The sequence below is a fragment of the Dermacentor albipictus genome, chromosome 4 (assembly GCF_038994185.2).
Source record: "Dermacentor albipictus isolate Rhodes 1998 colony chromosome 4, USDA_Dalb.pri_finalv2, whole genome shotgun sequence".
Lineage (NCBI taxonomy): Eukaryota > Metazoa > Arthropoda > Arachnida > Ixodida > Ixodidae > Dermacentor > Dermacentor albipictus.
Genome location: NC_091824.1, coordinates 156836339 through 156863559, shown reverse-complemented (window position 1 = coordinate 156863559; position 27221 = coordinate 156836339). Strand labels below are relative to the sequence as shown.

The 27221-nt window shown below is 45.0% G+C and overlaps 1 protein-coding gene across 1 annotated transcript in view; it reads right to left on the bottom strand.

The window, feature by feature from the left end:
• Window positions 1-324: 324 nt before the first annotated feature.
• The window catches only part of LOC139046693 (monocarboxylate transporter 12-like), a 92106-nt gene continuing 65209 nt past the window's right edge, over window positions 325-27221 (bottom strand). The window contains exons 3-6 of the mRNA XM_070537996.1: window positions 10982-11206; window positions 10349-10492; window positions 2034-3038; window positions 325-572 (exon numbers count right to left, since the gene is read on the bottom strand). Of these exons, the coding sequence (XP_070394097.1) occupies window positions 325-572; window positions 2034-3038; window positions 10349-10492; window positions 10982-11117 (1533 nt within the window). The 5' untranslated portion in view covers window positions 11118-11206. The remainder of the gene's footprint in view (window positions 573-2033; window positions 3039-10348; window positions 10493-10981; window positions 11207-27221) is intronic.

The following is a 27221-nucleotide window of genomic DNA, read 5'->3' as shown; positions in this document are numbered from 1 at the left end:
CAAGCTCCATGTTATGAGCGGCTTTTTTTTCGTCCCGGGCGCTCATATCATGGCAGAAGACGCGCTCAGGCAGTAATTCAAGCATATTAAATGTTAAAAATAGTTACGTGAAACTAAAGCGACGGCTGAGGAAGTTGAGAAAGCTAGAATACCGAGGCTGCCCCACACACAACCACAGCGGTAGCGGCGTTCGCATGCCCTCTCATGCACGGTTGCGCCTCTAGCGGCGGGCGCTGGCTCTATATGAAACTGAGGCGGCAGTTTCGTGACCAGAAAAAAAAAAATGGAAGGACTCTGGTACTAGTCAATATCCTTCCAGATCTTTCAGTCTGGTCTAATGGTGCTCAAAGTCGCTTCGGTTACCGTGGTGTGATAAAGAGGTAACGCGACGTTACGCGCCGTGTGCGGGTCTGTAGTCTTCTGTTTTTTGCTGATCTGGTACACCTTACTTCGCTGGGCGTGGGTGCAGTGAAGAACAGAGAACGCGCAGAGCATGATGGCAACTGCAGCGTTCACGCTGGCCAGCATCTGGTAGAACCCTCTGTACGAACCTTTGCTGTCACGAAAGAAGCCTGCAAATAGCGCAGTAGGCCAATTAGAATGGTCGTGCATGCGGGCTCAAAACTACACGTTTCGCGATAACAGCAAGAGCCAAACCCAATCAGCCCCATGACCTACATATACAAAATGCCACATGATGACATGGAGTCGTAGGGGAAGACCCATCGATATAGGACACTAGCGCAGAGGCAGTCTAAAGTCTGCGTAAGTGCGTTTCGGACAACGTTCTGCGCTCGGGCAACTTTGTCAATTCAAAAGAAAAGGTGTCTGGCATTCAAGAGGACGACATTCTTTATCCCAACGTTGTTTACGTGGACAAAATGTGTTGAACTGACTATGCCTGTTGTCTTTGAATTTACTACGTGCTGTCCAAAACGTTCAACGCTACAAGAACTTGAGTTGACAGACTTGTATAATGCTAAAAAGAAACCCTACATTTTCCCAGTTACCCTTTGTTGGTGTGTTGTGAGCGGCAGGATAAAAGTAGCTGTATTTTATAACACTTGAAGCACTCTCGTGTCTTGGCCTTACAAATATTTTTATTTACATTCTATCAATTTTCTGTCTTACGTTTTATGAAACCTTGTGTTTTGAAAAATGTGTAAGTGCGGCCGAAGTTTTTTTTGTTCATAAAATACAATGGAAGGGAAAAATTTGGTGTCCTGCGTGATTCGCCGAAAAAAAGAAGATTGCCTATTGCATGGCTCTTGTCGAACTTCGAATGGCTGTGCAGTTGGCAGTATATCTCCATATCCAAGTGCTTACGTGTAGATTACGTATATAAACGTACCTTTCCGAGTAGCCGCTCTATACAACAGTCCTGGACGCGCACAGGCTCATAAGCAGTATGACTGCACACTACTCCGATGCAACATACGCCATGATTAAAAAGAGCGTTGATTTTTGCATTTATAACCTTGGCGTCGAAGCTGAAGTCACTGATTGTGCGATACACAAGAATAATGGGCAGGGTGTAGTTATATCGCAGTGATTGTTTTGTGGATAAGTTGTGCTGTCAGAATTTGCGCATAAGTGGAAGTCATACATTAATATGGTGTCTACTATGTTACTCTATGTGAAAGGTGTCAGTAGAAGTATTAGCGGTGAGCGATCGAATACTACGGCTGCTGCTGCAGCGGACGTGTGACCGTTGTTTTTATCGGTTTGACTGTTCGTTCGAAATTTATTCTTGGATCCTCCGAAAGGAGTGTAGTGAGTAACCGAGCCCTCGCGGTTGCATTTCCTCCACAGCGGTGCACCAGTTGATATCGCAAGGGAGAGGAGGTTTACCGAGAACCACGTATTACTTCCCTGATCTCCTCAATCAAGCTCCTTGTGTCATAACCCTTAAGGGCTGGGGATAAAGTTGAAAGCTCTTAAACGCAGTGGTGGCTTAAAAGTTTCTTCGAAGTGCCAGAGCACTATAGCCATTCAGCCATATCGGGACAAGTGACGCGGCTGCTTGTGCTCACCCAGAATCGAAGGAGCGCCAAAGGATACTGGTATCATGACCAGTCCATTGAAGGCCGCGCTGGTCATGAATTTGTCCAGACCTAGATATTCGGCAGCCAGGATGCTCCGCGCTGGTGCAGAGTACCCCTGCGCCACAGCTTCGGTTATCTGTAGGGCCGCGATGCTGACAAGAGAGCTGGCGTCCGTCATCATGAGTGACGACAGGGATTCGAGTGCGAAGCCGACCGCCAGGAGGGGACAGCGACTAGCAGGAGCCATGTCCGACAACGGCACAACGACGACTCGCCCCAGCAGCTTCCCCACGGCGCTGAACGCCACAAGCTGCGCGGCATCTTCCGGCTTGATGCTCTTGTCGACAGCGTAGTCTACAATTGTCGTGCCGAACGACATTTGCGAGTAGTCTGCCACCACAGTGGCGACCAGAAGGATGTAGAAGGTTGGGGTGTGGAGCAGGCTTGCCACATGCTTCAACGGGCTCGACGCATTCCCAGGATCGGGACCTGTAGAACACTTGCTTGTCTCTTCCAGGCTTTCGTAAGTGTGATCTCTTGTTTGACGCTTGTCATTGAAGCGAAGTGACTCTTCTGCTTTAACCTCTCCCATAGACTCCCCGGCCGTCCTGTATGACCCAGTTCTCGATGCGTCACTGTGGCGATCATGCCTTGGTGCACACTGATACGGAAGAGGAAGTTGTTCCTTGCTAACGGTATTTGCCGACGCAATCCTTGTAACTGGAAGCCAAGCGGCAAAGCGGGCAATCTTTACTGGCGATGGGTTGCTGAGGAGCATGGATAGGGGAACTGCCTGCATCAGCAGGGCACCGGTCAACAGCAGCGCTCCCTTGAGAGGATAGGCGACGCGGAGGCGATTCAGCAACAACGGAGCAACTATGCCGGCGGCGCTCCAGGCGATATAGATGAGTGACATGGTGGTGCCTCTGTACTTGTCGAAAAGAGCCAGGTTGTAGGCAGTGGCAGAAATGACGAACATTCCCAAGCCAAGACCTGCAGATAACAGAAGGAAAGCAAACTTAGTGCCATTCCACTCTGTGAAAGTGGATAATCAGCGAAACTGCGTATAGCGACGACTATATTGATTTAACATATGGTGATTATTATATTGATTGAATAAAGACACATACACGTGACTTCGTGATCTCAGTCCTTTATTTTTTTTACCATAGTGATCCTAGCTTTATGGTCACTATGGAAGAAGGCCGTGGGCTGAACGACGATGCTGGAAAGATTTTTAGCAAATGTCAAGCCTATACATAACCGATGACGCGTGGTTGCTACATTGAAATGGGCACAGCATTGAATGCCGAACCTGTCCTCCTCACGGTATTGGGGGTTCCGACGGGCATCGCTTGGCGTTGGCGACCCGCTCCTCTCCTTCCTCCGCCGCTGTGCCCACTCCCATTTCGGGTCGCCAAGGCAATCTTCACGGGCACGCTGCTTTTCTTCCTAGGACGGAAGGCGGCTACACGATAGTCTAGGCACAGAGAAGGACATTGAGCAAGAGCTGGCGCTCCCATAGAGCCAAACGGCCGAATTGACTGTAGCGCACAAAGCATATGGGATTAACTCCTTCCGGTTTCGGTTTTGGGCGCGCGCGTTTTAAACGTTAGCTCGCACGCGCTGTGCTACTCTGCAACGCCTTTTGTTCTACTGCTCAATTGCGGGCGGTTTCGTTTATTAAAATGGTTGCGAACAATTTTTACAAGCCTCCATCGAATCTGTGCCATGTGCTATTTCATAAAGTAGGCGCAAAACACCTTGTAAACGAGTAAATGTTCATTTCGCTCAATATATGCTCGTTCCCGGCTTCTTGTGCGTTCATCCAACGTTGTGGCACCAGGTAAACAGTACAGCTCCTGTACGAAGCTCCACCGGACGGCATCAGCCGAAAAAAGTATATTACAAGCATGTGTCCTTTTGGTACTTAGTCCTTATAGGAATGCTTCGTGTTGAGGGGAAACGTGCCAAAGTGGTGAATGAGCGACATTACAAACAAAAGCAATTCACTTTTACCGGCGTCGAAAATACCTGAATCATTGCTAGCCATACTATAAATTATGAATAAAACATCTGACTTCCCAATCATTCATTCCCGGGCATTATTTCCTGCACTTTAAGAGCACGAATACACGGGCTATTGCGCGTTTCCAATAGAACTTGGCTACAATCGACGCGATAGTAGGCTACGAATACACAGAGGTGGCCACAACACAGGCTCTCAGCAGACCATGCTAGACGCTCGCAGAATGCCTTCTACTCGCACTCAAAAGAAATGCGTGGGTGCAAAGCCTGTTTTCAGTCGTTCAGAAGACAGAATTTTCGAGTTCTTAGTTTTTAAGCTCCTCAGCGTTATCTTACAAAACGATTTCGCACGAGATACGCACGCGGTTGAGCTGTAGAAGCAAAAAAAGAAAAGAAGAAAAAATCAACGCAGCCGGCGTAACGCGTACCAGCTTGCGTTCAAAACGCGCGCTCTCGAAACATGCAGTGTGGTTCAGGTATTAACGCCGGCGGCTTAGTGCGCTGCAGTCAATCCGGCCGCTGGGCTCTATGGGAGTGTCAGCTCTTGTTGAATCCTTTCTCTATGATGCAACTGCTGATAACGTCGCTAGGCGATGTTGACGTCACGGTAAAGAGGTGCACACACAACGTCGGGCTGTAAACGCGTCTTTAGCGTTTATGGTCCGACGTTGTCGGCGCGGGCGAGCGTCCTCGACGCCGGGCGCGTCGATTTCTTGGTCTACGCGAACCTCTTCTATGCATGCATAAAAAAAAAACACCCAGGAACCTAGCCATATACAGCTTTGCTGTAATATGCAATAGCGAGTCCTATCCCGATCTCCTAGTGCAAAACTACGCCTTCCGCAGCGAAACATGAAAACATGGCCGTCCTTACAGTGTCGTTTGCCTCTAGGCTGGAAATTAAGGCCTTTTTGGGCACAACTGGCCTACAAGATGTTGCTCGCAATTGCACTTACACTGTGCATCTGCATATCTGAGTTCGTTACTGCATGACTAAGCTTCAGAGAATTCCAGCTTGTCGCTTATTTTGCTCGGCGTGTACACTTTTCGCACCGATATTACATCTTTGAGTGGTAATACAGAAGAAAGACAAATACCCAACAGCCTCGAATGAATTAGTGCGCTAAGCACTTCCACTGCAGAGTACTTTTTCAAGTCACCTAGTAGTTATACAACCGAACGAATGTTTACATGAGCAATGTTCGAAATCGCGGTGGTCCCTGTATAAAATAAAAGCCTCCATTTATAGATACCTGCCTTTATCCACGCCGCGGCCAAAGCAGGGTGATTCCACGAGAAATCGAACATGCATGTCCGCTGATATGGTTATATGTTATGTAGGCACATACAAACTGCACGAAACAGACAATTTTATTTCGAAGAAGCATTCCCAGCTCAGAAAAAAATATATGCAGATGGGGCCGCGGGCCCCTGTCCTGCTATTACTTACTGCAATACTTTCCGACTCACGATCGAATTCAGTGCAAACAAGAAAGTTGTGTCGAAAACCTTTTTCGCTCGTTTTTATACGCCAAATGTAAATGAGTTCCATACATTTTTATGCTATCCACGAAATAAAAATAATAAAAAAAATCCGAATACTGTGGAAATGAGAGAAGTTTTGTAACTTTGATGCGCGTTTGCGCATTTTACAATTTACACCGAAACTTGAAAAGATTGACAAATATAGAATGTCACCTTTGCAACATTCCGCCAAAAAGTTGTTTTCCCTCAAAAGATACAAGTTAAAAAGAAATAGTTGAAGAACCAAGATTCAAAAAAAAGAGAAAAGAAGCCTACATAATAAAAAAAATAAAAAGATAACTCGAGTCCCAATTAAAAAAAGAATGAATGGAAGTCCGCTTATGTCACGAAAAACATGGGTGCAATATTAGGTTTTATTATTTACTTTATTCACAAAATATAACGGACCAAAGTGACCGATGTTGAGTGCCTCTGTGATGGCCAATGTTGAGTGCTTCGGTGCCTTTGCTAGTTGTCTATCACAGTTCTCATTCCCCCCCCCCCCCCCCCCCCATTTTTTAATTTGCTGCAAAAGAAAACTTCGCTCTACTAGCTTGTTTTCAACAGAAATGTATTCGTAGATATTAGTTTTGTGGTGAGTTTACGCTTCCAGCCTTCTAAAGCGCTAACGCGTGCTCAGTTTGTAGCCTACAACCAACATAGAGTATTTGCATGAATATAAGACCGCGCCTCGCGTTATATTCGGGTTCGTATTGTTAGGTTCTTCCGCACTTTTCGACCAGAACACAGTGGTACAGCGAGGATTAGAAAGGTATTTTTTGCCTGTCTGACTCGTTGATTTGCCCCTGGACAATGCGTGAAGATAGAGTAATTGGAATGCGTGCTCACGTTCTGAATTATACCGGGTGTCCCAGTTAAATTGCACCGAGATTGAAAAAGAAAGAACCATGAGCTCTAGAGAAATTGTACGGACTGCATAGCAGCGGCAGTCGTGTGTAGTTAGTATTTCTTTCGTGACGAAGTACAAATTAATTGCTTTTAATTACCGAACTTTTTAATTACTGCTTGAATCGCAAACATGTCAATTACAAAGTTGTAGGACACCTTGAATAACCTCCGAATCAAGCATTTATTTCGTGCTGAAGTGTGCTGGTTGTTGTTTTTTTCAAGAAAAAAAAAGTTCCCTAAATACGCTCGCGCGCCGCTACTCAAGCACCTCCAAGCAACCTTTGAAAGATATACGGCTGCCTTCGTGTATCGCCGCATTGTACAAGGCTTCGTCATGTAGGATAAGACGGCTCGAGAGGTTTCGCAACCTAACTAGTGGGGTCGATAAGCGTCAGCATCTGCTGAAGCAAGAATATAGTGCTCGATCATGAGCCACTTGGGATAGCTTTAACCTTCGCGTATCGTGAAACAAAGCTAAACAAGAAATTCTGTCTCCTGAACTCCGCAAAAGAGGCAAAACGAAGCAGTTTTTACCCATTCCTCTCTTTGTCGCAAGCTTTTTCTATGTACGGATAGGGTGACATCATGAAGGTGCGTTAAATAGTCACGTTTTACACCAGTTCTGAGCGGTTATTTTCCACGGCCAGTTATAGCACGTGCTCAAAGGGGTCACTGTATAAAGCAACACAGTACCTGCTTCTTTCAAACACTTGTGCTGTTGCAGCTTTGATCAACGACACTGGAATCTCGCGGCAGACTCTGCTTATTTTTGCCTTTAGGGCATCGGGTGTGGTAGTTTCGCTGCTATACACGCGATATTTCGCATAGCTCCAGAAGAAGTCCAGCGGTGTCATGTCCGGCTACCTTGCAGGCCAGGGTACAGGTCCGTGCCGTCCCATCCGCTGTTCAGGAAAAAGCTTGTCGAGCCATCCTCGAGACTGACTACTACTGGGCGCAGGAGCACCATCGTGTTGAAACCAGATGTTCCGAAGACGCGCAAGTGGAACGTTGCAGCAGATGTCGTTAACGGGGCCCTCGAGAATGTCGTTGACGTAGCGTTGCGTCTCTAATTTGTTGTAAAAAAACATGGGTCCGATAATGTTTCCACCAGAAAAACCGCACCGAACATTAAACGACCGTTGGTATTAGTGTCGTGTTCGTGCCAGCAAGTGGGGATTCCTGTCACTCCAGTAATGCGCGTTTTGAAGATTAACTTGTGCGTTTCTGGAGAAATTAGCCTCATCCGTCCAAAGCACGCGAGTGAGAAAGTCCGATTCTTCTTCACATTTACTGATAATCCAATGTGCAAAGTCAAGTAAGTTTTCAACATCTTGGTCCTCAGTTTTTTGATGGAGCTGTACTTGCTACGGGTGCATGAGCTTTCTTAAAAATCCTCCACGTTGATGACCTTGAGGTTCCGGCCTCCGGACTGGTGTCGCGCACACTACCGTGAAGATTAGCAGCAAAGAATGTCAAAACATCAGCTTCCGCTTCTTCTTTCTCTGCTCATTGAACTACCATCACAGTCCTGCGTCGCTTTCTTGTGAAGCTACCCGTATCGCAAAGGATTTCGTTTTAAGTATTGCTGACGGACTAGAGCGTCCTCCACAATGCCACATACGGAATGGCTTGGCTGCCTTCCTATTGTCGCCGTGCGCCGCCCCCAGAGCCAGGATCATTTTATTTAGCCTGCTGATCATTAGTGAAGGGCTGACTTCTTGAAGAGCAGGCCACTGGCGTGGTACAGTTGAGATATCCCGTTATTATCTACGCAATGACACGTCAAGCAAAAATGATTTACGTAATTGACAACAGCATATGCTGGCCGTGCAGATCCGCCAAAATGCATTAGACGGACAAAGCTTGCGCAAGACTATGTTTCTATTGCTAAAGGGGACAAAAGGAACCTACCTTCCGGGCGCGCCTATCTACAGAACAAGATGAGTGCACGAAATTAGAGTCCCAAGTGCGCCGTCACGGTTTCCCGGCAAGTTAAATGGGACACGTGGTATGCAGTGTTTCAGCGAACAGTTTCGAAAATTCTTACAGGTTGCCTGTGGCAAATAGTGCAGTTCTAGTTCATGAGCTGGTCTACTCGAAGCGGCGGACACTACTTGCGCAAAAAATTGAATGCGTAACCAACTAATTAATAAAAATTCAATAATGACGTTTCAAACTAATTACCTTATGGCCCATATTGCAATTTACAAATTCTAGCCGTGGAGTTCGCCAGGTAGATCCAATTGGAAAAAGATTCAGGATGACACCAGTTTCGAGATATTAATTCCTGAGCTTTGCGGAGAAATGCATTGGCATTCCTGTTACTTTTGTGCTTCAATGCACTAAACGACGTTTTATCGGTGAGCACTAGACGCTGCGTTACTTGTCGCGACACGGCAGAATGGCTATAGCGCTGTGGCAGTTCGAAGAATTTGTAAATTGCAATATGGGCCATAAGACAATTAGTTAAAATCTTAATCAGTGAATTTTTGTTAAGTAGTCGATTTTACATTTCAATTTTCTTGTGCACATAATGTTCGCCTCTTCGAGTAGACTAACTCATGGACTAGAGTTGCGCTATCTGCCACAGTAAACATTAAAAAAATTTAAAGTGTTCGCTAAAACTTCCGTTATATGTATAAGAGCAAAACTGATTGTTCATAATGGTTCTCGTTATATTTGCACATATTTCATCGCATATGTTTAGTATACATGCGAAATTACTGTGAAATAATGTGTACCATCGCCAAGGTAACGTTCAGGCACTTTCCAAGCTTGAAACGCTCTGGTATTTGTGCTTAGTAAAAAATAAACAATGCGAACCAAGTCGAAAGGGACGTTTCTCGCGGAAGTGTCTAAAAGGTAAGAGGAGCATGGCGAATAGAGCGAGTGATGACAGGAAGTCAAGAAAGTGTTCTAACATCCCCTTCTAGGATATGGTGGGAGACATGGGTCAGCAAACTTGCGCATGAGTCGACTCACTCAGACTCAGAACCATCCGCGAATCTGAGTCTGAGTGAGCCCAACCGACTATAGAATTTTGGTTAGTATGAGTCCGAATGAGCCCTGCTGAGTAGAATTTTGGGGAGTTTGAACCCGAGTGAGACTGGCCGAGTAGAATATTGATGAGTCTGAGTCCGAGTGAGCCCTAAGCAAAATATATAGTTTGTGAGTGAGTCTGAGTGAGTTCCGTTCATTTTGTCGACCTATGGCGTGGGATAGGCCAAGAGGAAGAAGTACAAGTTTAAGATGAGAGCTTTACAGATTTTTTTTCGTGAATGAATGCGAAGGAAGAAAGTACGCAAATGTTGGTTTGTCACAGTGTATCTATACCATCAGTATAAATTGCAATCGTCACTATGCCTTGTAGAATAATGGGCATTTTGACCAAGTTGGTACTGGTTCAACACCGTGATGTACTTTTCCTTTCTTGTGTATTCGTCGTTTTCACTGTTAAATATGTCTTGTGTAAGGTCCTTCATGTAACTATTTATCTTTGTGGTTATAGCATCTTACTGTGCCCGTGATACTTCTGCATCCGTTGCTGCTCTATTGATACTGCTATGTATTTTTTGTTTCACTTGCATGCTTTGCTATAGTATTTCAATTGCATTGAGTGTTGTTATTTATGTTCAATTCGTTTAGTTCGGGCGAATACCCAGACATGTAATTTTTATTTTCATCAAACACTATTGCCGACTGCGGCCACGCGCTGTAGGGTTCGACGGGCTTGTCAAGCTGCTCGAATATTTAAAATAAGGCCAAGTCACTTCAGCCGAAGTGCACAGAAAGCTTTTGGAACGAAAATGTCTAGAAAGGGGGTGAAGGACAGGCTTTCTTACCGTACATGACTCCCAGTGTGATGGACATTCCGGCGACGCCACTGATGAACGAGGACAAAACTAAAGCAATGGACGCAAGTGAAGAGGCCAGGACAATCATATTGGTGGCGCTGAGGTGACGTTGTAGCGCTCCCAGAACTAGACCTGAAACAATCACGTGAAATGCGGGTGGCACAAACATATGTTTGACTCGGCAGAGGACGTACCGCCAAATGCTGCTAAATGATGCACGAAAAAAGAAGAAGAATCGTGTGTCCATTTTTCCGTACAGCCTTAAAAGGTTACTCGGCTTCGGCCGAAAGAGGTGTTATCATAGGGACACGTAAAATAAATCTTTTTGGTTAGCAGAGTAGAAAATACACCTATTTTTGGGCACGCAACTGGAAACTTCTTGAGATCGTAGCCGGGTGGTCAGTGTGTTTTATTAACTAGATAGGGGTACGATCTCCCCTCTTTTGCAGTAAGCGTATGGAAGGGAAGATGAGTAGAACGAGATTGCGGGCGTGTCGGTGTCGCCGTTAGGTGAAAGGATATATAAAGCACTGCATGGTGAGAGAGAGAGAGAGAGATGGAGAGAGAGAGAAAAAAGAGGTACAAAACGAGGATAAAGAGCACACCGTGCACATACTGTACCGGACAAGTGGGTGGCCATGACGAGCATGCTTTCGGGCCAAGAAGCGCTCTCCCGGCTTATGTCGTAGTCCTCGATGAAAGCGACATACAGCAGCGGCATGTATGAAGACGGCAGGCACACTAGCAGCATGGCCATCGCCGACAGGACCGGCACACACCAGCAGCTGTCCACCTGGGGTGCGGGTGACGCACCCCGCGTCGTGCGGGGCGTGCCTGGGCGAACAGCTGGGAGTCAAAGCTCGGGGTCATCGCTTTTCTGGCGGCACCGTCTCGCCGTGACCGATGTGGGCGAAACGTCCACGAAAAAAGGACAGCAAAGAACGCATAGCTTCCGAAATGGGCAAGAGTTTTGTTATTGGACGTAATCAAGGGTTCAATACAAGAGCGCGACTCGCCTTCGCAAGCTGTGCAGTGCCGGCGTCTCTCTCGCTCGGTTGCTCGCTCACAACTAACTAGTAACTACCCAACTTTATTAATCAAGAAACTTACAAGGGATGAAGGAAATTAATGAAAAATCTTAGGTATGCAATTGGACATGATTAATAAAGCAATAACCGTAAATAATTTCGTAAGTGACAAACTTTGTCATACGCCGCGACCTCCGTCAAGACACTAAACTGTTACACTCGACTCTGTACTCTGTAAAGGCGGTGAAGTATTGCGTCTATATTGCGCCTCAAAACTAAACACAAAGTGCGTTGGAAGTCCTCGGCGTTCGCTGCGACAATGTATCTTCCAGGTCCACAGCCGCAACATCTATAGGATGACGAAATGCCCTCAAGTATTTTGCAACCAGCGAGGTAGCCGCATGTTGAATTTAAGCGTTAAGACATATGAATTACCAATTGATAACAGTGGATCGCGAAGAAATCTTGTGGCAGAGGACGTCGTTCAGGTCATCGTTTGCTGACTTTTTCTTGAACTTGCCAAGTTGCATCGCGAGGCTCACTCCACTACCTTCGACTCAATACTTTGCGACGGTAGGAAATGTAAACCAAGGCGACTTTCGAGCTGAAATTAAAGAAAGAAGGCCTTACTTCGGGCGCTTCTATATTAATATATGGGGATGGAGAAGTCATTTTGTTCGGCATCCAATGCAACTAATCTGATTAGGTTTATCGCATACTTAAAAGAAAGAAGTTAAGAACTACCGACTGCTTGCAGTAAACACTGAACTTGCCTTATAGATGTTTCAGAAGAATCCTAGAATATCGCGCATTCAGAAAGAATTGATAAAACCTCAAATATCACGCTTAAAATCGAGTAACTCATCACATTTCTTTAAACTATACCCATTCAAATATCTATAACGGGCAAATTTATGTGTTTTACGACTGATTTGTAAATAGCCCTTTTGCGCAACTCTCGTATATAGTGTGACATTTTCACGAAATGTGCAAGCTCACATATCAAATTGGTCCACTTCAGGTGCTTTAATAGAAGCCATTCGCATAACTGCGATATCTGTTCTTGGTACGGAGTTACATATCTGTAAATTTCGTGATTCAGTTATTCATTTTTTAAGGTTGCCGAATTTCGTCACTTTTTGTGCAAATATTGGACAATGTCTGGCGCTTGCGTTCGCTTGTGTATCGTGCTTATTGACGCTGTATTCTCACTTTTCCTTTTTTATTGTTGCTTTAAGTAACAAATTTGGGAATTCGGGATAGCCGGCTATGTTGTAGCATACCTTCCCATATTTACACATCTAAATAAAAAGAAAGCAGACATTGAGGCCCTGAATCAATATTCTGATTCATTTAATCCATATAATTCAGTACTTTTTCCTTAGGCAACACATTTCATTAGAATCAGTTCGGCGGTTCTCTATGAAATCATTTCTACGTATGTACGCCCGTAAGCGCCGGCAACGCGCTCAGCTATTCTTCATTTAAAGGAGCGACTAGATAACCATTAAATCAAGCTTTATCGGTAGGTTACACATTTCTTGCACTTCCGGCGTGAGCAGCAGAGGCTTGATAAGTCAAAAAAGACGCAAAGACGTCTTAAAATTTCCACACAAGCTTCGCATGACATCACAGGCCCAAAGCACGGAGGAAAGAAATAAGTTCAAAGCGCCTGCTCCGGGCAACATATTTGTTTATGAACGAGGAATGAATAACTTGCAGTTAAAAGTATACGAAGGCTGAAACCGACAAGTGATGGTTGTGTAAAAGTGACGCAAAGCGTGCATAATAATAATAATAATAATAATAATAATAATAATAATAATAATAATAATAATAATAATAATAATAATAATAATAATAATAATAATAATAATAATAATAATTCTGTTTTATGTCCACTGCAGGACAACGAGCTCTCCGTGCGATCTCTAATTACCCCTGTCCTGCGCCAACCGATTCCAACAAGCGTCTGCGAATTTCCTAATTTCATCGCTCCACCTAGTCTTCTGCCCTACCTCGACTGCGTTTCCCTTCTATTAGTACCATTCTGTAACCCTAAGGGTCCAACGGTTATCTAACCGGCGCGTTACATGAGCTGCCCAGCTCCATTTTTTTCTCTTAATGTCAATTAGAATATCGGTTATACCCCTTTGTTCTCTCATCCAAACCGCTCTCTTTCTGTCTCTTAACGTTACACCTAGAAATATTCGTTCCATCGCTCTCTGCGCGGTCCTGATGTTGTTCTCAAGCTTCTTTGTCAGTCTCCAAGTCTCTGACCCATATGTCAGCACTGGTAAAATGCGCTGATTGTACACCTTCGTTTCTTTTCAATGACGACGGTAAGCTTCCAGTCAGGAGCTAACAATGTCTGCCGTATGCGATCCAACCCATTTTTATTCTTCTATGAATTTCTTTCTCATGATCAGGGTTCCCTGTGATTAATTGACCTAGGTAAACGTACTCCTTCACGGACTCTAGAGGCTGACTGGCGATCTTGAACTCTTGTTCCCTTGCCTGGCTATACATCATTATCTTTTGTCTTCTGCATACTAATCTTCAATCGCACTCTTACACTCTCGTTTAAGGTCCTCAATCATACGTTGTAATCGTCTGCATTGCTGCTGAATAGAACAATGTTATTGGCAAACAGAAGGCTGCTGAGATATTCGCCGTCGAGCCTTACTCATAAGCATTCCCAGCTTAATAGCTTGAATATTTCTTCCAAACACGCTGTGAATAGCATTAGAGAGATTGTGTCGCCCTATCTGACTTATTTCTTTAAAGGTATCTTCGTGCTTTTGTTGTGTAGAATTAAGGTAGCCATGGGACCTCTGTAGATACTTTCCAAGGTATTACGTAAGCTTTCTGTACTCCTTGATTACGCAATGCCTCTATGACTGCTGGTATCGCTCCTGAATTACTTACATTTTCGTAATCTATGAAAGCTATATAGTGAGGCTTATTGCATTCTGTGGATTTCTCGATAACCTGACTAATGACATGGATGTGATCCATAGTAGAGTATCCCTTCCTGAAGCCAGCCTGTTCCCTTGGTTGACTAAAGTGCAGTGTTGCCCTTATTCTATTGGGTATTATTTTGGTAAATATTTTATATAATACTGGGAGTAAGCTAATGGGCTTATAATTTTTCAATTCTTTAACGTCTCCCTTTTTGTAGATTGATAGAATGTTTGCATTCTTCCAGTTTTCTGGGACCCTTGCAGTCGATAGACACTTCGTATAAAGAGCCGCCAGTTTTCCAAGCATTATGTCTCCCCCATCTTTGATTAAATAGACTGTAATTCTATATTCTCCTGCGGCTCTTCCTCGTTTCATGTCTTGCAAGGCCAATCTGATCTCATCGCTAGTTATAGGAAGGAGTTTCCCTATTGTTCATTACCATTTCTAATTGAGGTATTCTGACTCCTCTGGGTACTGTACAGGTCAGTATAGAACTCTTCCACTGCTTTTACTATACCTTCGAGATTGCTGATGATATTACCCTGCTCATCTTTCAGTGCATGCGTCTTGGTTTGTCCTATGCCAAGTTTCTTTCTCATTGATTTCAGGCTTCGTACATTTTTTACGGCTTCTTCAGTCTTTCTCACGTAATAGTTTCCAAGATCACTTATTTTCGCCATCTTGATAAGTTTTGAAGGTTCCGTGAATCCTATCTTATCTCTTGAGTTGGACACTTTCATTATTCGTCGTTCCTTTATTAGGTCCTTTGTTACTTGGGAGAGCTTGCCTACTATTTGCCTTGGTGCCTTGCCTCCCACTTAAATTGCTGCCTCTGAAGCCAGCCTAGTTACGGTTTCATTCATTATCTCTATGTCATCATCATCTCTCTGTCCTAAGGCTGCATATTTGTTCGCAGGTACCAGCGTGAAGTTGACTGCTTTTAACGTTGCTGCCTCTAGGGTGAGCTGTTTCTTCCTGGGCAATTTTGCTCTTTCTCTCTTCAAATTGAGGTGAATCGTAGCCCCCGCTAAGTTATGATCACTGCACTTTACCCTACCTATAACTTCTACATCCTGCACTATGCTGGGCTCAGCAGAACGCATGAAGTTATTTTCATTTCTTGTTTCACCATTAGGGTTTTTCCAGGTCCCCTTTCTGTTGATACGCTTCCCGAAAAAGGTGTTCATTATTCGAAGCTTATTCCTTTCTGCGAATTCTACCAGCATCTCTCCTCTAGCGTTTCTAGAATCGACGCCGTAGTGGCCAATTGCTTGTTCACCAGCCTGATTTTCCTCCACTTTTGCATTGAAGTCGCCCATTACTACAGTATACTGAGTTTGCACTCTTCTCATCGCTAATTCAACATTTTCATAAAACTGATCTAGTTCCTCCTCATCGTGACTGGATGTTGGAGCGTAGGCTTGTACTACCTTTAATCTATACCTCTTATTAAGTTTGATTACGACTGCTGCTACCCTCTCATTGATATGGTAGACTATGTCAATGTTGCCCGCTATGCCCTTATGGATTAGGAATCCCACCCCGTATTAACGCGATAGCGTTAAGCTCGTGTCGCAGAAAAGCCGGTGTCGTCGGCGTCGGCGTCGGCGTCCGCGGCGTTGACCGTGAGCGATAAATCACGGCAGGCACTTCATAAATAAAAAGCAACTTCCAAGATGGGCTAGGTGGGAATCGAACCAGGGTCTCCGGAGTGTGAGACGGAGACGCTACCACTCAGCCACGAGTTCGATGCTTGAAAGCGGTACAAACGCGCTTCTAGTGAACGCGGTGTTGCCTTAAAAACGTGCCGTAGAAAGTTATACTGCGGTGTATATCGGTAATTATGAGCATGTAACTTACAGAAGTCGCATTTACGCGAGTAGCGAAGTACGTTTCCGCTACATTTCTTCTGCGCTTACCGCACACGCAGAGCCATCTTGCGACAAACACAGAAGACCCCTCCTCTCAATGTACGGCGCTGCCCCGACAGGTGGCGCGCTGTGCGCGGACCGGTGCCAGGCGCGTCGTTGCCCCGACTCCCTCTCCCCTGACGACGCTTCGCCGTGCTCCCACGCGGGTTGCAGAATCAAGCGCCGTTCCTTTCTTTAGATTACTATCTATCTCTCTGCCCGTGCCGATCACGACGTTTGGCTGGCGTAGATCGTTTCCCCCTCCGAAATACCGAGTTCTTTGGTTCGTACCATTTGCTCAGGCGCACGTTTCGTTGCCGCGCCGAACGCTGCTCGACGCTCGACGCTCGACGCTCTCCGTGTGATAGGTGGCCGCAAAGTCCGATGCGGGGCGCCTCGTAAGTGATCCCTGCGCCGTAGCGCATTGTCTTACACCCCTTGGCAGGTCGATGGGAACGCTGTCGCGTTCCACTCTTGAAGGCGAAGCTTAAGCGTCCTCCAATTTTTGCTTCTTATCTGGGATACCTCTATAGCAAGGGACATGGCCGTTATTCAGCAATGTATAAGTCTCACCAACTCTTATAATCTCACTAAGGCCGATGATATCCCACGCAATGTCTGATAGTTCCTCAAAGAGTCCTGCTAAGCTAGCCTCTCTTGAGAGGGTTCGGGTGTTAAACGTTGCAAGGGTCAGTTTCAATTGGCGGCCTGTCCGGACCCAGAGATCCTTAGCACGCTCTGCTCTGTTGGCCAGGTGCTCCGCAGCTGCTGGGGACTGAGGGTGATGGGTTAATTGAGTAAGTCATTAGGGAAGTGGCGGCCAAATACTGCACCAGAGAGGCCAATTCCTGTTCTGTTGAGGGAGTGTCTTTGTTGAAGCTTAGTGGGCCTTCGTAATTTGGTTGTTCCTGGATTAGTGTAGTCTCACTCGCTCTCGACATCTTTTACCGGTGTCAGGAGTCACTCCAAGTGTGCGGATGGAGTACAGTGGAGGAGGCGAATTTCAAGCTCACCACCGTCAAATTAAAAAAAAATATAATAAAAAAAATTACGCAAGCATTCGAACTTCTGACTGTGGCAACCAAGCATTCGACATAGCTCAGTCAGACAATCCCGTAGACGGCGAGGCTACTTTATCACCGACAAGTACAACCCAAAGGACCCTAAGTGCCTAAAAACTTCTTTGATTTATCCGCGATAGATGTGTTTTCCTGATCGGTAACTCAATATAGAACGTCTCGGAACAGACACAGGTCTCGGAAGCATCTTCATATAAATATCTCGGAGTTCACCTCGCTCCTAACCTGTCCTGGGCATCCCACGTCACCGCCATTGCGCCAAAGCCTTGCGAACTTTCGGGTGTTTACGAAGAAAATTAAAAAACTCCCCAACCAGAATCCGGAAGCTTGCATATGAAACATTTGTCCGCCTTCAACTAGAATTTGCAAGCCCTGTGTGGTCGCCTCATCAAACAAATCAAATCAATATGCTAGAAGCCGCACAGAACAGAGCAGCACGTTTTATTTCTTGCGATTATAACTATTCTCATAGCGTAACTGAGATTAAACAAAATCATGACATCATTTCACATGAAACTCGCCGTTGCATCGCACTTCTGTGTTCGTTCCACAAGTACGTTCATGGTAATAGGCTGTCTCCGCTACCTCTCGAAAGGCCTTTGCGCATGTCAAAACGCCTCCATAACAATTTTAGTTACTCGCGCATCTTCGGTCAGACATTAACCTTCAACAGATCTGCGCCTTCACGTGCCATTTCTCTGTGGAACGATGTGCCCGATACTATCGCTTCCTTAACAAACCATGATACTTTCCGCAACCAAGTCAGCAGTCATCTTTCAATAAGACGCTTTTAATCTGTTCATCGACTTATTGCTTTTCAGTGTTATTTCTCAGTTGCATTCTGGTTTGTACTGCGAATCAGTTACATTTTGAAAGTATGCTGTATCTCTTGTGTTTGAAGGCTTTGTATTAGAAATGTATAAGTGCCACTTGCAACATAATATGTTTACTAGCTCTTATAGTGCTGTTTCCGTTTATACCCTTCTTACGTCATGCTCCTACGGGGGCCTGTAAGGTCTTTCGTAAATAAAACAAATAAAAAATATAGAACGATTTCTGAACGGCTCTGGCTTTGTAGTATCGGAATTTCATGTGCGCAGGCGGCAGTGAACTCGGCTAAGCAAGCCATACAGGCGGAGCGACGTCCTTTCACAGTTGCGAATACATGCTTGTTATCTACAGGAGTACAAACAGAAACCCGCGAAAACGAATATAAGTGCAAATGTAGAAGAAACAAATGGACGCAAACTACGACGTTTTTTTTTTTACTTGATCAAAATCTGTATGCGTACTTTGCAAATGTTCTCGTTACGTTTTTTTTTATTGTTTGCGTGATACAGCAAACCTTCTGATCACTTTTTTTCTCTTCCTCTAGTGCTGCAATTTTTTTTTTTTGGGTGGGGGGGGGGGGTTCTCACTAGAAAGTCAGCGCGAGGCAAAATGCCTGAAAACATGCTTGAATTATCCGCAGTATACGGGTTTTGCTGATTGCGGCAGGTGGCACGGCATTGTATTTCTCAATGGTTCTAACGTGGTTTCGGAGTCTCCCGTACGCAAGCAGCCATGAATGCGGCTAGATACGCGATATATTTTCGGCGAAATTGAACAGAACTTAAAGGTAGCGTGAAAAAAAGAAAATAAGAAAATGAAAAAAATAAAGCTTTCAGCGCTTACCGCGAATTCGCTAGCCGCCTATGGAGGCAGGTACACCAAACAGTTCACGGTCTCGGCTGCGTGTCTTATGCATCGGAGAAGCCTTTCCGAACGAGACGGAACTGGTACTGATGCGCCGCGCAAGGCAAAGACGTCGGATGTGATGAGGTAAAGCGCGCCTAATTGTTTGTCGCATAACCGACGCCATCAACGCTGTGGCTCACGCGCAATATTACAAAGAGGGAAGGAAGTTGGGTGTCATTGTTTCGGTTAATAATGAACTTCTATTCTTCCCCAGAAAAATTGAAGTGCAATATCGAAAAACATAATCTGCGAGTCCTACAATGATATAGTTTTTCTCTTTAGCGTCCCTTTCAATTATTAACTATAGGCTTGTTTCATCCTGAAAGCAACAGATGTGGTCGAGTGCGAATGGGGAGAGAACACTGAAGATCTTACAAAAGAAAGAAATAAAAAAAGGACACCTCACCTGTATTTTGCATACTGCAGAGAAAGAGCGCGACCGTTGTACTTGGCTGCAAAGTCACCTTTTACGAGCTGCACCAGCTTTTTCTCCTTTAGTGACGGGGTGCGTAGGAGCACAACAATTTTGACTATGTGTATGCAGCAAAACGCAGTTCAACATTGTTTCTGGAGACAGGATGTGGCGTAGAGCTTGCTACTGTGCGGGCACATGCATGACCGTCGAAACAGCACTGCGGCGCACATATGCAGCGTGGAGCGACGCCAATACAGTATGTGCTTTTTATGGCTCCAACAGCTGCCATTATTGTGAAATCTCTCAATGCGAATAGCATTCTTGGCATTGTCAAAACAAATTTTCTTTCCGACTATGCAGACCGGTACGCTCGCATCCGCTCTATCCATGTAAACGGTGTCAACCACGAGGTCAATGCATACGAAACCGCAGCTGAGCACACGACGAAGGGGGTCATCCGCGGGATCCCACTCACGGAGACTCCCCAGCAGATCCACAACAAAATTGTCATCGCCCGAAACCCGACAGCCTTGGCAGCCAAGCGCATCGCTTCTACTACAACAGTGATCATCGCTTTTGACGGCCTGGATGTGCCTTATCAGGTCCACGGTTCCACGTTACTCCCATGTTCGCTATATCGGAAGCAAATTGACATTTATTACCAGTATGGCCGCCTCGGACACCGTATGGACGTTTGTCCTTACCCAAATAACAAGATGTGCCAGGGCTGCGGTGTCCGCAACCCCCCCGCCGACCATAACTGTAGCCCTAAGGGCTCGCTCTGTGGTGGTCCCCATGTCACCGCGGACAAAAGCTGTGCCGCTCGATATAAAACCCCGTACGTCATCCGCAAGCGTATCGGAGAACGACGAACAACCAGCCAAGCCACCTATAAACAAGCCGGCCCCTCCACCCTCAATACCAGAACCAGGCCACGCTCCCGCACACCGTCAAGGGGGAGCCGGAACTCCATCTCGATCCAGGCAACAACGCTCAAGATCCCGGTCTGCATCGGCTTCACGCATCACATCTACCAACAACAGCAAAGTGAGCTTCGCAGATGCGCGCAAGCTTAAAGTATGGCGATTCAATGGGAACATGGGAATGACATAATTAGTACACAAATTTGCCTAAATTTTGTCCTGCTGACATTAAACGAGCTTTGTGACTTTGCAAATGGCTTGACTCTAAACGTAATATCGATCTACATATGAAAGAACTTGCTATGATTAGTGCTTGCTTTGACTTATTTCCTTCGTGTGCTTAGAAACATTTTATTGCTCGGAAATCTAGAAACATAAGAAACGCCCCAAGAACATCTGACGCCACAAGCCCGAAGATTAGTCAAATTGATATTATAACCTTGATTTCTATGGTAGCTGAACCGATGATGATAATGAAGAAGAAAATGATGACTATGATGACGATTTCTTTTGGCGACCCTTTCGAAAACGGGCGGCCACAAATAGGCACCTAGCAATCTTTGAGCTATGTTGCGCCTGGTATTATTATTATTTGTTTTGAAATCGTATATGCATATACACTTGACAGGAGAAGGAAAGCGAGGAGCAACAGCACGGAAGAAACATACAAATGGAAGATAGGAAGAAAGGGAGGAAAGAAGAATGAAAGAACAAGATGAGAGATTTCAGGCAAAATAAAGCACAACAGACACAGTACACGTCCAACGCAGTAGGGCTGGTCACTGCAGGTCACGCAACTAAAGATGTTAAAATAGAAGAAATAGTATCTCAGGTATTGTCATCTGGAAACAGAAGTAAACTGCAAACGTGAACCTATATTTAGTTGTTTCTAGAAAAGTAAGGATTGTGCCATGAGTAGTGCAAAAAGAGCTGCCCGCAAGCGAAGGTGCATAGGCCGCAATCAACCCTCCGCTTTCGGTTGTGTTGAGGCACGGTTTTCTAAAAATCAAGGACCTGGAAAGCTTCTTCCGCCCATCCACGCTTCGGAAAGGGAGGAAACTCGGCAGGGCGAAGTACGTGAACAATATAAAAGAAGTCTCAGGTGTTATTTCGACGTTCTGCAACTCGCAACTACAGAGAGCTTCAGGTTTGTTTATAGGCATATCAGCATAAAAATTTAAGCATTTAAAATTGGTTCATATTGACAATGTCCCGAACACAAGACTTAGGTATCTTCTATATTTTTATGCATTTTATCGTAATGTTTTTTCTCGCAATTATTTACAGAGAGTAAATCCTTCCATAGCCTTTTTCAGGGCAGCAAACAGAAAACGTTTTCCAAGGCAGCAAGCAGTTTGCGAACATAGCGAAAATAAGTTTCCTACAGTGCCTACGCGCCGCATCTTTCTTTCTCGCAGAAGCTACAGCCTCGCTCAGTAGCTTTGAACTTTCCGCAGACGCTTCGAGCAACAAACGCGCACAAATAAATGTAAACAAACGCGAAATTTTTTTCTTTACACACGTGCGTTACTTCACAATTACTCATCCAGTGCTCCTACACGAAGTTTATTCCTCACATTTGAAAAACACAGTCGAGCAGGCTCAGCACATTGCGAAAGGTACTCGGCGCAGGACATAAAAAATACCAAAACTAGAAATGAGCTCGCGATACAACGGTGCTCTAGAAGAGGATTTTGAATTCATAAACGAACCAAAATGTTTGGTTAAACTGACCCGCCAAATCTCTCCGTTCCACTTGTTTAGTCAAGTGGAGGTGGACGCCTGTTAAAAGGTGGAAATATCGACGGCACATACGCAGGATGGTTCGCAACGTTGTTTTTTCTGTTACCAATGAAGTGGCGGCTGCAGATTTTTGAGTTTTCGCTTGGTTACCACGGTCCTCCGTCCGGGCTACGCAACACAATTACACCAGAATAAAATTGTCGTACATTCTCGTGCAAGCCGCTGTGTTGTGGGGAATGCAATTAATTCGATTATCCAACAGGTTGAACGGCCCGTATTCAGCACTCTCGCCTTTCCCCTTCATACGACCGCGATGGAAATCGGTAAAACTGAACGTTATTATTCAGTCCTTCACATTCATGGCAATTTACGACACAACAGTAGCATCGATTGCGGCGTTTCTTCGTAGCGCGCTGAGCTATCGAGGTTGCCGTCGTTTCCGCCATCAGTCTGACGAGTGAGCCAAGTGAGCCAGCAAGCGCTTTATGGTAGCTCGGCGGTGCGTCCGACTAGCGGAGAAATTTATAGCTCTCTGTCTGGGTGTTAAATGGGCAAAACACTCGCAATATGGACCAAAATCTAGTCAAATCGTGGTTTCGTAGTCGATAGCTGCATAGGCAACTTAGTATGGGAGTCTGACTTTGCACTACTCAGTTACTGCCTCTTCGCACGAGCAGGTGGCGCTACATGTCTTGCAAAACTCCCGAGTCTGACGTCTATCCCTACGTATGAGGGTATTCACTGGACAATGAGAGATACCCCATGTGATGCAACTTTGTTGACAGAGTCAATAATGTCGCGCACAACTGGGCAATCGATATAAGGGCAGTGCGGGAGTCCGTAAAGATGGCAATCTTCTATTTGGTTAACTTCTCTTGCACGTATTTCAGTGCAACGCTAATTGCTGCTTGATCCGCAGTCGTTGACGAGGCTGGGTGAGGTATATGAAATATACCTTGTATTTGAGTTGAACGGCAAAAAAAGCTGCCGAGGCGCATTGGCCCTTGGTGTGTACATATGCATCCGAGAATACTTGAAGATAATCTCACAATCATTCGAACAAGTGCGACTGGATGAATTGGATTATTGCCAAAACAGGTTTATCAGACTTGTGTATGTCAAGCAGTGTATATCAATCGATAACATGTGTTCTTATCTTTTAGAGATGGAGACATAATTGAAGCAGCATGTTCAGAAAAGCCAGCAATGTTAATAAATAATGCCGCTAGCTATTGAAGGGACTCATCCTTAATCAAACACACCAGAGAAACAAATTTGGTCGGTGCGCAAAACATAGCAAGGCGAAAATGAATTGTTTCTTTTTTTAAGTTTCTGCTCTTTGTTATCCGATGCTGCTGCTGCTGAATATTCAAGCAGCAGCAAGTAGGATAAAGGGAAAGTCGAAGAAAGAGGCAAAGATAGCTTCGCTTTAAAATACTGTGAAACGTACAATTATAAGACATATGGAGTTCAGTGGTCAAAGGTCTGAGGACCAAACAACGATTGCATCTTGCACTGTGATTTTTAAATAATTTGCTTGTTGGACCACATTGCTAACGTTAGCTAGGACACCATATATAGCTCGACGTTGGTATGACGCAGAAAACGTGCGCAGCCTGCGGCTGCAAATTACAATCTACAACGGCAAAGTACTACGTCTGAGTGTCACCCGGACTATTGCGGATTGAACTACGCTGCGACGGCCTGTTCATCACTGAAGACAAGCTAGGAGGTCAGAAAACCCTTAAATCACTCTGCGGCCACATTTAAATAAACATCACGTTGAGGATGTTGCCTAGTCCCTTCAAATGTCAGCCCTGTTTAGCTGGCTGCCGGAACGCATTCACAACTGCAGGTATTAGGGGTGTAAGAATATACAAAACTCTCAATTAAGGAAACGAATTGTGTCCTATGTGATTCGATCTTCAAATACCATTGTCGGTATTTGTAAATAAGAATGTTTTTCGAATATTTCAGAGCGTCAAATGTGAGGGTCCAAACATGTACTTGGAGCCAAAGTACAATAAATTTCGTCTCCGCTGGCATGGCACAGACAACCTTATTTGAATATATTCTCCATTTGTAGTTCTTGTAAAAAACAGTTCATGACGTGCATGTCATGTGATAAACTTACTAACGATATGAATCCTATACGACGGGAAAGTCCTTATGCATTAATTGTGAAACTGACTAACATTATACGGAATTCGTATTCGATTCGGTGCCAAAATTTACTATTAGCACACCACGAGCATGTGCTCGTTTAAGGTCTGTACTGATGACGACAAGATGCCAATGACTGGCCAAATTGTTGGTAGAGAATTTCGCTGAGAGGCTACCTTGTCATACTAAGCTGACAACGACGCCGCCAACGGCTGCAAATCATGTGAATGGCTTTCGTGCCAACGACCAAAAGCATACTGCCGACCGGTGTTACATCGGTTCTCACGCTATCGGCCTTTTACCGCAAAAGAAAATGGAATATATTGACCTCTGTCTGGTCGGCGCGCAAATCAGTATTAATGTGAACGACGTTGCGGAGACAAACAAGAAAAGCATAAAATGGCAATCATACACAGACTTCTGAATGCTGTAGTCGAGCCGTAACGAATAACTTCAAAAAAATACAAGCGGCAACATGAATCGTTATTATTGAGAGCTTAAGCGAGCTTCATAACACAAAGAAACAGTAAGAAGAGTGATTTGGTAGAGAAAGGAACTCATAGGCAAAATACGTAACCATGACAACAAAAATGCATCCACGCTGCAACGACGTTGAACGCTGATTGATTGGAGGTGCTTCGACTGTACGACTTAGATTAAAGGCTCGGAACAGCCCATTCATTCCAGACGCATTTAGAGCCAGGAAATGTGGCAGAAGCTGTAGAAAAAAATTGTGAGGTCTATACTCTCCAGCGCACCAACTTTAGTAAGGTTCCGTAGTCGCAGATGGAGCCGCACAAATGACACAAACTACAAGAGCAAGTTACACCTTCAACGCCAATAAGCCATGGGGTGCAGAAAACGGTAACTGAAACGTAATTGTACTCCTGAACTTGTGGATGTCAAAAATCGTTGCTTGAAGATTTGTTGTTGTTCACTTGTTCGCTCACGTTAAAAGAGGCTTGAAAACAGCTGCAGTATATGTAAATGCCGTGCTTGAAAGAAAAAAAAAAGATTTGTTTGTTCACATAGAGACCAGAGACCTACCGCAAAGTGCATGATCCGCCCTCACCGTTTTAAGGTCGCTGAAGGAAGCTAGAGTGGTATTAAAATACGTGCCGCCACTCAAATGTACCATGAACGCGTTGGCGGCTAACGCAGGGAGGCATTAGCGTAGAGCACATGTACATTGTAGAATTTTCTGATAACATAGCGAAGTGTTCCCTTAAATCTTTATAACAGCTAAGCTGTTAAAGGCTACTTTACCAACTATTGTGTCCGCGTGTAGAGAAAAAATCCCAAAGATGGTGCAATGCCGGGCCAACCCACAGCGGAGGTGACGCAGGCGTTAATAATAATACGAGGCGTTAATAATAATACGAAGGAGACGTTAAACACTCTCCACACGTGAGTCGATCCCAAAGATAGTGCAATGCCGGGCCGAAACGCGGCGGAGTTGAAGTCGGTGTTTAGCACTCTCCATACGCGGGCAGATCCCGAAGATAGTGCAATGCCGGGCCGACCCGCGGCGGAGGTGGAGTTCAACATTAAGAAGCCCACATACACAGTTTTGTTGATCATCCTTGTTCACAGAGTGGAAGGGCACTGAATTTTTTGCTTTCTGACATTTCTATACTATGTACATACGTGGCTAATAGAGCAAAAATATTCTCAAAACGAGAAATTTTTTCTGTTTATTAGTATCCGGAACATCTCTAAGGGTGTGACTCCAAGGGTAGACTATGCCAATAATGAAAAAAAAAGAAACATAAAGCACAGCCACACTACATAAAAATTGATGCAGCCATCAAAAGAACGTAGTATTTACCGGAAGGAGCCACAGCAACGTAGTTAGGCTTTCTTTTTTTTTTGGAAATGGCATTTTTTTGGGCAATATGTGCTCCTAACTATATTAAAGCTTCAGGTATTCGTAAAACACAATGACATTATCTTCTATGGCAATGGCAGATTTTATTACGCGTCTGTCAGACCCCGATGAATGAAGTTACGGCAAGCATACAAACTTGACATCTTAGAACATATTCGTCCGGAAGTAAGGTTACTTCGATGAAATTTTTCATGCAGCACATGTCCAAGCAAGAGAAGTGCAGGCACGTCGAAGAATCCATTATTCGCAGCTTTGCTGCTTTCGTGGGCCTTGCCGCTGGGCAGCGTCGTAGTCTCGACTACGGAAGGAAAGGTGCGTGGCGTGTCCAAGACAGTTCTCGGAAAGGACATTGAGGTATTGCTCGGAATTTCGTACGTGGTGCCACCGACATGAGATCTGCATTTTCGCAAACCGCAGTACCAGCCATCGTAGAAGGGAATCTACGATAAAAGGAGCCTTAAAAATGCATGCATGCAACCACTATTGCCCTGGCTTGCTCACTCGCAGCCCTCTCGGAGGATTGCCTCTACTTGAACGTGTGGGCGCGAAAAGCAATAAGGAAGACAAAAAAAAAGTATCTGTTTTACTGTGGTTATATGGTGGAAACTTCAAGACAGGCTCGGCCTATGAGGCAGGATATAATGGCGCCGAGTTGACTGCACTGAAGTATATCATCGCCGTGTCCTTCAATTTCCAACCAGGCATGTTTGGCTTCCTCGACACAAGCACCGAAGAGGCGCCAGGAAGCGTTGGTTTGTGGGACCAGCTTATGGTTATGCAATGGATTCAGCGAAACATCGGAGCGTTCGGAGGTGATACCGACCTTGTCACAGTGGTAGGCCAAAGTTGTGGGGCTATGGCTATGTCACCTTTATCTCGTGTCACCTTTTAGTGCGGGTCTCTTCCATCGTGCATTTTTTTTATGAGTGGCACGGAAACAACTAACCGATACGTCGAGCCGGTGTCCGAAAGCATTACAACGGGAAACTCGGTTGATGAAATACTAGAATG